The sequence below is a fragment of the Solanum pennellii genome, chromosome 6 (assembly GCF_001406875.1).
Source record: "Solanum pennellii chromosome 6, SPENNV200".
Classification (NCBI taxonomy): Eukaryota; Viridiplantae; Streptophyta; class Magnoliopsida; order Solanales; family Solanaceae; genus Solanum; species Solanum pennellii.
In genome coordinates, this window is record NC_028642.1 from 58,831,123 (window position 1) to 58,843,413 (window position 12,291).

Sequence of the window (12,291 nt, forward strand, 5' to 3'; positions counted from 1 at the left end):
ATTTTTTTCTCATATATGTATTTAACTAAAAAAATATAATTATTTTTGACTAACCGATCGGATGTGTAACTTTCCGTACTTGACATACTACCTGAAGAAAAATTATTTTCAAGAAGTTTAACCAAAAGACAGTCCAGACATACCATACCCAGGGTTTGACCGGGTCGAGAAGATTCGAGACCACGAGAACCAGACAGGAAGACAGATACCCGGAACAAAGAACAGTTCCGCGCCAAGGAAGAACAAAAATCAGAGAAAATTACCCAAATCAGAAACTAAACCCTAAAATCAATGGCTGAAAAATTAGCCCCCGAGAAACGTCACAGCTTCGTCCATAATGGTACTTCTAACTCTCATCTACTACTAACTATTTTGTGCACATGGAAAATGGTAATGTTGATTGTGGAGTTGACAATTGAATTTCAGGCCAGAAGGTGTTCGAATGGGACCAAACGCTTGAAGAATTGAACATTTACATAAATCTTCCAGAAAATGTTCCGAAGAAGCTATTTTATTGCAAGATTGAGTCTAAGCATTTGGAAGTTGGGATCAAAGGCAATCCACCTTACCTTAATGTAAGTTCTTCAACTTCTTAGTTTTATGTAAGCTAATAATTTAGTATTCTCACCTTTAATTATTTTTTTGCAGCATGATCTGATGAACCCAGTGAAGACCGATTGTTCCTTCTGGACTCTAGGTAATTTATTATTTTCCTTAATAAGGGTAAGATTTTCTTTAATTCTGGTAACAGAATCTTGATGGAACTGGAAAAATGGATACATGGGATTTGTATAGCTTACCTTGCTTGTTTGTGATTGTTGCTTTGTAGTTTTTGGCAACTGAAATCAATTGCTGGCACACTGCTTTTGATGATTGTTACTTGGTACTGTGGTACTGGTCTCTCTTTTAGGGAACAGCGTAAAGAAACTCATGTAGTCTCGAGCACATAAAATACTAGTGGTTAAATGTCCCTGAAATTCTTAGCAAAGTTAAAGGGTTTGAACATTATTAGTTCAGAACACTGAGTCTAGTGGAATCAGCACAATTATTAGCTATAATAGTCAGCTGTTGTAAGTTGCAGTTGAGTGTATTTTTGTGAAGTATTACTCAGTTCTATGGAACTTATGAGGTTTAGATATAATTAGTTTGAGCGATCATTGATAAATTGCTACTAATAGCAAGTATACCGATAAATTTGGTCTAACTTAGATGGTAAATGACAGAGGATGATATACTGCATGTAACCTTACAGAAGAGGGATAAAGGTCAGACATGGTCTTCTCCTATATTGGGCCAAGGACAGTTGGATCCATATGCCAGTGATCTTGAACAGAAAAGGCTCATGCTTCAAAGGTTCCAAGAAGAGGTAATATGATTAAGCTCTACTGAAATCTATGTCTCATATGTTGCATTCTCCTATCATTTAGGAATACCTGCGGTTGCTTCTGTTGAAGTGTTCACCTGATTTCTACTTCCACGCTGTTCATTCATGTTGATTCATTGAAGAGTAAATTGTTACTTGCTTTTTTTACTGTTCTTTTGTTGGTTGACTCATTGTGCCCTTCTTGGTGGGCTAGCCATACTCATATTTGACCCTTTCTACGCATTGATGTTTAATTTGTGGATTGCTTTTTTAATTGACCGTTTTCTTGGACTTAAATATATCTGATGATTTTCCCCGAAGTGGCTTCCATGTGGACTGGGTTCATAACTTCCCATGGGTTCATCTTCTGTTGTTAAACTGTTATTAGTTTCTAGGAGCTCTAAAATTCCTGAAAGCAATGAAATTACCTTTAATAACAGGGAAGACCTCCTACAAAACAGTATTTTACCTTTAATAACGGGAAGGCCTTTAATAGTTTATTGGATACTGCTGAGCTTTAATTTTACAAAAAAGGAAGAGGATACTGCTGAAAGTTATACAAGGGAAGTTTGTAGCTTGCATAAACTCAGAATTTGTTATGCATATCTGTCACTTTCTGCAGAAATCCCTAATTTCACGTAGTTCCTTTCTTCCACGCTCTACGACTCATTTCTCTTTTTTCATTCGCGCAACTTATAGAAGAAAAAAAAAAAAGCAAGTAATAGTTTATTGAACTTTTATTCCAAAGTATAAGTAGGATTTCATTACTGTTCCCTCTTTACCATCTGCTCAAATAAGCAAAATATTACTGTTCCCTGTGTAGAGCAACAACATTTTGGGAGCATCAGACAAGCTTGTGTCTAAGAATCCCAAAGTTTTTTCTTTTTTACGGAAATTAAGACAGGCTGCCCTGAAGAAACTTTATTATCTTCCATGTTTAACTAATGATGTGTTGCTAGGCGGAGTGTTATGTGAAAGTAAAGGTTAGTGGAAAGGATATGTGAACCAAGATAGAGTTAGATGAGTGTAATTGTGTAAGCGAGGTTCATATACATCACATATTTTCTAGAGAGGCTAAGCTTTTAGGAACCTATGGTGATGCTGGTGATGGTTTGAGGTTTCTAAATGATTTAGACGAGCTCTACTATTGAATGTCTGTCACTTGAGAGTCAATAGTTACTTGGGCTACTAATCAGATATGTTGTGCTTGTCTATGTACTGAGTGTGCTTGATTTTTGTAGCTTCATTGAGTGTAAGCAGTCCCTTAGACAATAATGTGAATGAACAACGAGATGCTTGCTTCTTCATATACTGTGTAAAATTAAACATCTCACTCACTAAACATTGGAGTCTGTGAGTCTGGCATGTTTGCTATTTGCTGTACTGGCATGCTGCTTGGCAGTTCTTACTGGCATTCCAAAGCAGATCCAGCGCAGGCTATTGACAGATTGTTTGTTCAATTGCTGCTTTCATTTTCCTTAGGAGTTAACCTCCTAGTCGCCAGTCAAACAACAGGGTATGACATATTTTGAATGTTTGGAAGGCTTTATATGAATCTCCTCCCAATTAGATTTCTTAATGCATGAATACACTCATTAAGCTTCAGAAATATCGTCACTAACCTTCTCAGATTTTTACCAGTAGTTGGAACTTTTTAGCACTCAATCCAATGTCTCAATTGGCTTCATTTTCAATTTATTGTCATTGAGAAATTGCTGGAGCCTTTATAAGTTTTGAACTGGAAAATAGCTTGCTGTCTTAAACCGCTTGATTTGGATTTAGCAATAATTAACATTAACATTTAACATTAGGATTCTAGTCGTATGCATATCACCCTTAATGAAATTGAGGAATTAGACGTTCCTTTTCATTTTCATTTTGTTAAATTGTTAAATGTCTTGTTGTTTTGGCCCTTATTTTACATTTTTAGGTGGAGTTACTTTTTGTATTTTTTGGAAAAATGATGCTCCATATCATAGACATCATTCTCATATTTTTTGAGTCTTTGGATTCTATGTATGAGTATTGATAAGCCAGACTCCATGATTCAATTTTAGCTATTCCGTATCAATTTTTGCTTTTCCAGAAATTTTAGTGTCAAAAAGCCATAGCCCACATAGGTTCAGTTGCTTTAAGGTGTACTTCTTTCCATTCTCTCTCTAACAATCTGGTTTTGTTTCAATTAACTATTTAAGACATGTTGTGTCACATGACCACCTTGTCTGTATGTAATATATCTATGTATTGCTTCAAGCTTCATGAGCAGTCTATCTATTGGATCAAATTAGATACCTCCAACTTAGCTTCCTTTAGTTTCTCTATGCACTTGTAATCTGCAGATGCAAATGAATGCTATACTTCTAGACATATTGCTTGAACACTATTAGACAGCCCCTATAGAAAAGACTTGTCTTGTCAATATCTTGGAGTTCTGTTATTCACCCTTGTATCTGTCGTGAGCTGTTTTGCATCTTCTACATACTATTTCAAATTGGGGGCCAGAACTGATTAAAACATTATACTATTTGACCACTTCCTTTTGATAACAAAGAATCTCGTCTCTGCAGAATCCCGGTTTTGATTTCTCACAGGCACAATTCTCTGGGAATTGTCCTGATCCAAAGACCTTCATGGGGGGAATTAGCTCAACTTGATACTGCTCTATTATCTTGAAAGTTTCATTATAACTATGGACCTAGCTAGATATGCATTGTTATGATGAGAAACAGGATTATAAGCTCTCCACTGGAATTCCTAAATGTTTTATGAAATTATTTATTCTTGGTAACCATCTTGTTTACTGGTAAGGTTTATTAATCACTTTGTTGTTGATTAAATATGATTGCTTATACAGATAATGTTTCGTTCTTATAGGTTATAAAAATTGTCATGATATCTGATTTTGTCATTTCAATAGCGTCTGATGAATGCGCCATCTTTCATTTCTGAGTTGTGCTTAGGGATTCTGCTGGCAAAGATTCTTTATAAATTCCACATTGTTAAAATGATATCAAAATTATACTCGACAAAAAGTGAAAAGAATATAAAGATGTATGATTTTTTAAGATGAAGTGAAACAAATTTGAAGGAATCAAATGCACATTGCTAAAAAAACTTTAATTGTTGAAGGAATAAATTCAAGTTTCTAAAATAATGAATGCAAATCTCTGTTTATCCAATAGATATCATGAAATATAGAAGCAACAAAGTTGATTTCCCACTATTAATGGCCGTGTAAATTTATAGTAAATCACAACTTGGTTTTCTCTTCATTTTTAGTCTGATTGGGATAAAAGAGACGTAAAAAATTTTCATGTATATGCAAGACAACTTTTTTAATAAATCAAGTGATTCACAAAATGTAAGTTTACTATACTCTTAGAGAGAAACTAAACTTGATACTAAATATTCCTTTTTTTTAAGAAAAAAAATTACGCTATGAGAATGATCAGAAAAACAATTATACATGACTACAATTTGTTTTGTGAAGTCGTTAACTCTTCCATCTAATAGGCTTCATATGAAAATAATCATGTGCATGTGGCAGAACCTCATTTGTATTGGAGCAGTCCAACAAAAGATCTATTAACTATCTCCAAAAGCATCACATCTTGTTTATCCTTGAATTTAAAAGTTGTTTCACAGGTTATTAAAACAAAATTTTAGTTGTTTATTTTCGTGTGAGAGATTAAACACTTACACATCAATTAAAGAATTGAACATAATTTTATATGATTAGTAAACAATCAAGATGCTAAACAGAAAACAAAATACTTGAAAGAACACGTAACCATAACTTTAAGTAAAAAAACAAGAAGAAGACAAGAGTGTTATGTTGTGTAAACCAAATCCAACTACATAGTACTTTTGCTAACAAAAATGTGAAAGAAAAAGCATATACATGTGGGATGAAGAAATATGAATTGTTGGGGATTTTGTATATAAATATACAACAGTTTTTTTTAGAACTTTCCATTTACTTTCATATTTAATAATCGAATATATCGTGAAATTTATATTACTTACAAGAGAGTATAATAGTGATAGAAATTGAAAAGATATGTACATCATGTTTTCTATAAAATGTTATACCACATAACATACAGTAAAGGTATGCACATGGATCTAATTCAACCTTGAGATTGAGTTATGCCCGTGATCCATCTTTACAGAAATCTTTTCATATAATTAAAGAATACAATATAACTAACTTATTTATTTACTATATATAAATTTGAAAATATATAAAATAAAATTTTTAAAATTTGAACTAAACATGTGTTATAAAATACTTTATTTATTATGTATTCAAATATTGAATTTAAATATAAATCTACCTGTTGCAGTAAATTGATCTGGCCAAATATGACGTTGCACAATACTTTTAATTGAACACGACACAGAATCAATCCTTTTCCAAAAAGGTCCGCACTTCAACGCCTGAATGAAAGCACACATATTCCCCCTCTTTACTATTTTGCATTTTACATCGAAAACACTTTCTCCTAACTCCCATCTCCCTTCTATAATAAGAGAAAACAAAATCACATGTATAAAGCATACACAGAATTGCTGATGCACGTAGCTCTTTCAGCCATTTGTCTTCGCGCCGTAGTTGCCATATCTTCAAGACCCTTTTCACTCTTTTGGTGAGAACTGAGAAACCATGCAAAAACTGTGTTTTCAAATTATTTGATTCAGTTGAAACCCTACCATTTTCGGAGCTAAGTGGAAGATTTTGATAGAACAAGCTTAAATTATGGTGAAGGAAGCGAAAGATTCATCAGTATCCACAACCCATCGGTGTTTAATTGTGGGGAATTACTGTCACGATGTTCTGATCAAAGACGACGTCGTAATAGCGGAGTCACTGGGTGGAGCGGCATCGTTCATCTCCGCCGTGCTTGATGGTTTGTCTGTTTCTTCCGATTACATTTCTAAAGTGGGTCCTGATTTTGTTTACTCTGTTAATCACCGGCCGATCACTTCGTCCTCTTCCAAAACCACCGTTTTCCACGCCTATTTCTCTACTGAAAGCACACGGCAAGATCGGATCTTAAAACGGGTCACTGCATGTGACCCGGTGACTCCCTCGGATCTCCCGAACTCAAAATTTGATTTTGGGTTAGCTGTAGGTGTTGGTGGAGAGATTTTGCCTGAAACCCTTGAACGGATGATTGAGATGTGTAAGGTAGTGTTTGTTGATATCCAAGCTTTGATTCGGGTATTTGACCCGGTTGATGGAACAGTGAATCTTGTACATTTGAATCAAACTGGGTTTTGGCCGTTGTTGAATAGAATTGGGTATTTGAAAGCATCCGAAGATGAGGCACCATTTGTGGATGTGGAGGAAGCAAGGAAATGGTGTTGTGTGGTAGTGACAAAAGGGAAAGATGGCTGTACAGTGTATTCTAAAGATGAAGAACTGTCCATTGCGCCTTTTCCAGCTTATCAAGTTGATCCAACAGGAGCTGGGGATAGCTTTCTTGGAGGTTTAGTTGCAGGGCTTGTTGATGGATTGGCAGTACCAGATGCTGCATTGCTGGGAAACTTTTTCGGATCACTGACTGTAGGGCAAATTGGGCTTCCCAAGTTCGACTCGCGGATGGTACAGGTTGTTTAGATACTCCCATTGATTATGCATTATCATTTGTTGTTTGCCAGTGTTTTAAGTGTGTTGAACTATTAATTTTGTAATGCTTGAATGCTTTTATGAGCTTGTTGATAATTGTGAAATTGGCACCTTCTTACGACAGATCAATCAAACGAGTTGAACTACGTGAAACGTAAGTTAGCAGATTAAATGCATTCTTTGTTTAGTTTACTTTCTAATTTTAATTCTACAGAGTAGGAAGAAAATGCATATGAAGAGATGAGCTGAAGATCAACCAAAGAATTTCATAGAAACACACAAATGACTACAATATATTCAAGTGTTGTCATAACTTCAAATACAAATAAGAAGTATACAGACTTGACAGTGTCACTAAAATATGCAGTAGTTTATACACAGAAGTCTACTGCTGTATGACGCTCTGACACTTAAAAAAGCAAACTACATCGGCTACCTTCCATTTGGATACACCTTTTATTTCTCCTCTTTTGCCGTTCATAGAAAAATGAGGAAGAGCCGAAACACTGATAAGACTTCTAGATCTCTTTGGGAAGAAAGTTACTAGGAAGATAATATTTTTCTTCTAACCTATCACTCAATCTTGCAATTTCATTTATTAATGTTTTTTCCCATCTTATATGTTTCTTTCTTAGACTGTTAATATATGGAACTGCATTTTGTTTTTGCTTTTTGTTTAAAAAAGAGAAGGGGTTCCAATTATTAGTTGATATTTCTTTCCTTCGCCTTCTCTTGCTTTTTAAGAGAAGTTTAAGATATTTCTATACTTAAATATGTATGATGCTTGCCCAGTTGAATAAACCTTACATACGAAGGGTAGCGTCATCCCCTTGGTCATGATTTTACCAAGATATCTTTTTCTGCTAATGATTGTAGCAGATCTGTATTTTTTTCTTTTTTTTGATGACAAGGAAAACCTGCAGCTGCTACCCTTTGGGTGCGCACAGGGTAAAACCTCTGCTTCTGTGCAATAGCTCGCAAACCCATAGGAGAGGTAACCCGCACTGCGCAAGCCCGGTGCAACGAGCTCGATCCAGAAGGCAAACCCCTTGCTTTCGCTACAAGGGGTTTCGAACTCGAGACCTCCAACATGGAAGTCCCAAGCCCAAACCACATCCGAAGGGTATGATTACAGCAAATCTTTGATATGGACAAGTATAAAATGAAAAAAAAAAAGGTAAAAATAAATCAGCTTTAAAACTTAAATGCTGCTGGAAGTGCCTAGAACACTAAAAAGCGGAAAGAGAGTTATCTCCAATATACACGAATTTATGGAATTTGGATATTGCCTTTACATGGGATCAGTATTGGATAGAGTGGAGGAGGAAATGCAGTACTGTTGGTGAGTGTTAGCAAAAGGGCAATGTGCTTAGTCATTGACTATCTATAGATATCAATTTCTTAGATTGTTTGACATATTGTTGCACTCCATTTGTAGATCATTAGTTCATAGTAACCGCAGAAAGTTAGAAGCCGAACTGAAAATGAACTTTTGAAGAGAAAATCATTATCCAATCACAAGTAATAGAAGAGAGTTCCCAAACACATATTGTGCTCTTAATGTTATCTGAATAACAGTCATCAAAGAACTAGAATTTATATTTTGCAGTATAATAGTCAGGTATGCTGTTAGCTTGTTCCCATCATGCATAAATACTTTTTTCTGTATCAAGCTATTTTAATAGGGATTTTATGACTGGAGCCTAGTGAGCAGAAACTTGCAAACAGCTGCAGTTCTAATGTTGACATGGGGTTTGCCAGAGATTCAAATAGGAACACTAAGTTATTAAGTCCATAGAAATGAGTATCTGTCAGAGATTACATGAAAGTCTTTCTAGAGAAAGAAATGAGTAACAAACACCAGGATGCTTGTCTTATTGAACCTTCTCTTCTTGGCCTGCTTCCTCTTCTCCTCTTCTGATGATCGATTTATAAGTTAGATCCATTAGTGATGACATGTGTATGTTGAAGAGGATTAGAACTTTACACCTATCGTCATGATGTAAAGATAGAGTCCCACGGATCAGCACGTTGTTGATCCTCTTACAAAGGCAGTTCCTCAAAGCAAGTTCAAATTACCATGTAAACACAACTGACTGTGATTTCATTATTTGAGTTGCTCTCATGCTTATGAGAATATCGCATGTTCTTTGAATGCCATGTTTTTGCTAATTTAGTTCTTAATCTTTCTCCAGAAAGTGAAGGATGAGGTGCTAAAAAGAAGTTTGCAACATTTTGGGTCCCATGAGAAACATGAAGACGAACCAAAGAGATTGAAGCCATTTGATCATGAAGAATTCCTAGCAGCTCTCAGTGCCGCCAAAGTGGTACCATCATACCCTATCAAAGAATGTAAATGGGACTTGCATAGTTCTCCCGGAGCATTGGAACAGCCCGCCTGCAATGGTCATCGGAGATTACCACTTAACCCTGCCTGTGAAGAACCGATTAAATCAGTTGATAGTAAACCTTGAATAACGAGTGTGTGGTTGTTCCACGCTCTTGAATATTTGGTTAGAGTTGTTAGTTCTGAATAAAGAGAGTTCCAAGTATGATATTCTCTCTACTAGGCATTAGTTTAAAGTTTTCTTGTAATTGCAGAATTAGCTTTACCAAAATGAGGCGCAGATTATTTAGTTTCTCTTAGTACTTGGATAAACTATGATGCTCAGTAAAAAATGGAGGAAGAACTTGAATTTGCTGAATAAGACACTGCTAAGATCTATATGAAGAAGCCACAACGCTCAAGCCAAACATAAAATAAATATTACTCTCTTCTTTTCAATTTGTTTGTCTTTATTTTTAGTATTTTTAAAAAATAATATAAATCTTTCTTTAGGACAATTTTTTAATCTAAAACTTTTCACATAATAGGATGAGAAAGAATAGAATGTAAATTGCTAGCACTCTTCTACGGCCACCTACCTCTTTTTACACATCAAAATAGAAGGGTGTGTGGAATTACTTGTTATCGTGGGACCCAAATGGTCCGTTTGTCAAGATAAAAATCACTCACGAGTCACGAGCGTGGTACTCGAATCTACACTACGAAGATGATACATATAACAAACAAAAAAAAAGAGCGGGGGAATTATTGGTTGTCGATACCTGAACGGGGTGGTTCCGATCATGGACGATGCCTTGCAAGCCCTAACGGAGCTTTCTAATCTCAGTCGCCACCAGTTAAACGGCGGCGGATTCAACGGCTTAAATGACGTCGACGGCGAAGAAGAGGAAGAGTATGACATCGAGGCTTGGGAAACGATTACAAAGTGTTTCCGGGAGGTACAGTCGGTTCTGGATCAGAACCGAGCTCTGATTCAACAGGTGAACGAAAATCATCAATCGAAGCTTCGAGATAATCTGGTGAAGAACGTCGCTCTTATTCGAGATATAAATAGTAATATCTCCAAAGTTTCTCGCCTGTACTCTGATCTCTCCGTAGATTTCTGCAACATCGTTAATCGGCGACGGGAACTTGCTTTGTTTGAATCTAAAAATCGCGATGATAATGTGGACAGCGCCGAATCCTGAGTCAACTCGTTTGGTGAATCGAAATTTAGTAATATCATCTTCTATCCTAATTATAAAATTTAGGTTTTTATTACTGTATATACTCTAGCTAGTTTATGCCCTTCATCATGTGTTTTATCCTAAATAATTCGGAGTTGTCTGTGTTGAATCAGTATATTGATGCTTGTTGTTTGTGGACGAAATAAGATGAGTAAAATACTGTGCTGTTTTAGATTAAGAATTCTTGTGATGTCAATGGTAATTAACCAATGTGATTATTTCTATCTTTTTATGTTTGTTAAAGGAATGATTCGTTGATTGATTGCTGATTTGCGAGGCTGCTTTTGTCTGCATTCACTGATGTCCCGCGAACGTGATTGTGTTTGAGGTATTTATGTCATGTTGATTGATTGCTGATTTGCGAGGCTGCTTTTGTCTGCATTCACTGATGTACCGCGAACGTGATTGTGTTTGAGGTATTTATGTCATTTACACACAGTATTTCCTCTGTTTTCGTGATTTCTTCTCCTGAAGCTTCAAATGCTCTTCATAACTTATTTACGGAAAGGTGATTGAGGTATTTATGCAGTTTAAACTTGTTATTTCCTTAGTTTTATCTTCTTTAATCTCCCATCATTGGGGTCAGTTTCTATTTTATCTTCCAGTCAAATGATCCTCTTAGCTGATCAGAGGCCTTGACATGTTTATTTCAACTGCAATAGCTAATCAAAGTTCTTACTTCTTGTATTTTGATCTTCGAGCGAGTGCTAGCAGTTTATTCTCTGTGTTTTGCATGGCTGTGCCCATCATCTCCACCCCGTAGGAACTACGAGATCACCCCAAGGACGCCTTCGGCATCCAGGGATCACCACCTTTATTTCTCATCGGTTGTTAATTGTCAAAGTTGCTTAACTTTTGAATTACTTTTGAGTGATGATCTTTATTTGCTTCTGAATATGAACCCTTATCTGCTACCGGTTTGATTATTGTCAAAGTTGCTTAACTTTTCAATTACTTTTGAGTTATGATCTTTACTTGCTTCTGAATATGAACCTTTATCTGCTACCTGTTTGATTATTGTCAAAGTTGCTTCATTATTCCATGATTTTGCATTATCTCTATTTTCTTCTGAAGCTGAACATCTGGACTTAACATTTTGAGGAATTCATGTACAATGAGGTTTTCCTAATTACATTAGGCATGTCAGACAGATGACTGGTATACAGGACACTTGTGCCTATGTGTTAAGATTTCCGCATGTTGCATTGGAGGATCCATTCATGATTTAAAATACAAATCAACTTTTTTGGAATATATGTCATGCTAATTTTTCCGAGAATCTCTTGCGTTGGCCACTTTAGTGGTTCTAATTCTTGCTAAAGTTTTGTTGTCAACTTATTATTTAAGTGTGACTATTCATTCATCCAGACAGTGGACTTGTGTAGGCTTCTGTATGCGTGTAGGCTGTACATTTCCTATATTTCCTAGCAAAGGCCAAATAAAAGTAGTAAACAACACACATTGCTTTAAAACGTAGCAGAAACCTTGCTACTTCATTATCAGCTATGGTGTGAATTTGATCTTCATTAAGCCTGTGTACAGTATTTTTGTCGTAGGTATAATTGTACTTGGCTCCACTGAGCGTACAACCTTGTAAAGTTCATTACATTGTATGACTTGTGCTTGTTTTACATTGTGGTGCCTTAGTAGGGAGGTGGCTCCTTTCATCAATTTATGATTTTCACTATCAAGTCCGTTTGGTACTTATATCAGTCGTATAAAG

The 12,291-nt window shown here is 35.8% G+C and overlaps 3 protein-coding genes across 3 annotated transcripts; all 3 read left to right on the forward strand.

Moving 5' to 3' along the window:
- Positions 1–103: 103 nt before the first annotated feature.
- On the forward strand, positions 104–4,263 carry LOC107021302 (nudC domain-containing protein 2). The gene is made up of 5 exons (XM_015221937.2): positions 104–340; positions 427–575; positions 649–697; positions 1,224–1,366; positions 3,931–4,263. Exons 1-5 carry the CDS (start codon positions 292–294, stop codon positions 4,015–4,017), a joined length of 477 nt encoding a protein of 158 aa, XP_015077423.1. The 5' UTR covers positions 104–291; the 3' UTR covers positions 4,018–4,263.
- Positions 4,264–5,778: 1,515 nt separating this feature from the next.
- On the forward strand, positions 5,779–9,691 carry LOC107021550 (inositol 3-kinase). The gene is made up of 2 exons (XM_015222235.2): positions 5,779–6,977; positions 9,191–9,691. Exons 1-2 carry the CDS (start codon positions 6,123–6,125, stop codon positions 9,467–9,469), a joined length of 1,134 nt encoding a protein of 377 aa, XP_015077721.1. The 5' UTR covers positions 5,779–6,122; the 3' UTR covers positions 9,470–9,691.
- A 263-nt stretch (positions 9,692–9,954) lies between these two features.
- On the forward strand, positions 9,955–10,786 carry LOC107021461 (protein EARLY FLOWERING 4-like). The gene has a single exon (XM_027917654.1). It carries the CDS (start codon positions 10,125–10,127, stop codon positions 10,527–10,529), a length of 405 nt encoding a protein of 134 aa, XP_027773455.1. The 5' UTR covers positions 9,955–10,124; the 3' UTR covers positions 10,530–10,786.
- The last annotated feature ends 1,505 nt before the right edge of the window (positions 10,787–12,291 follow it).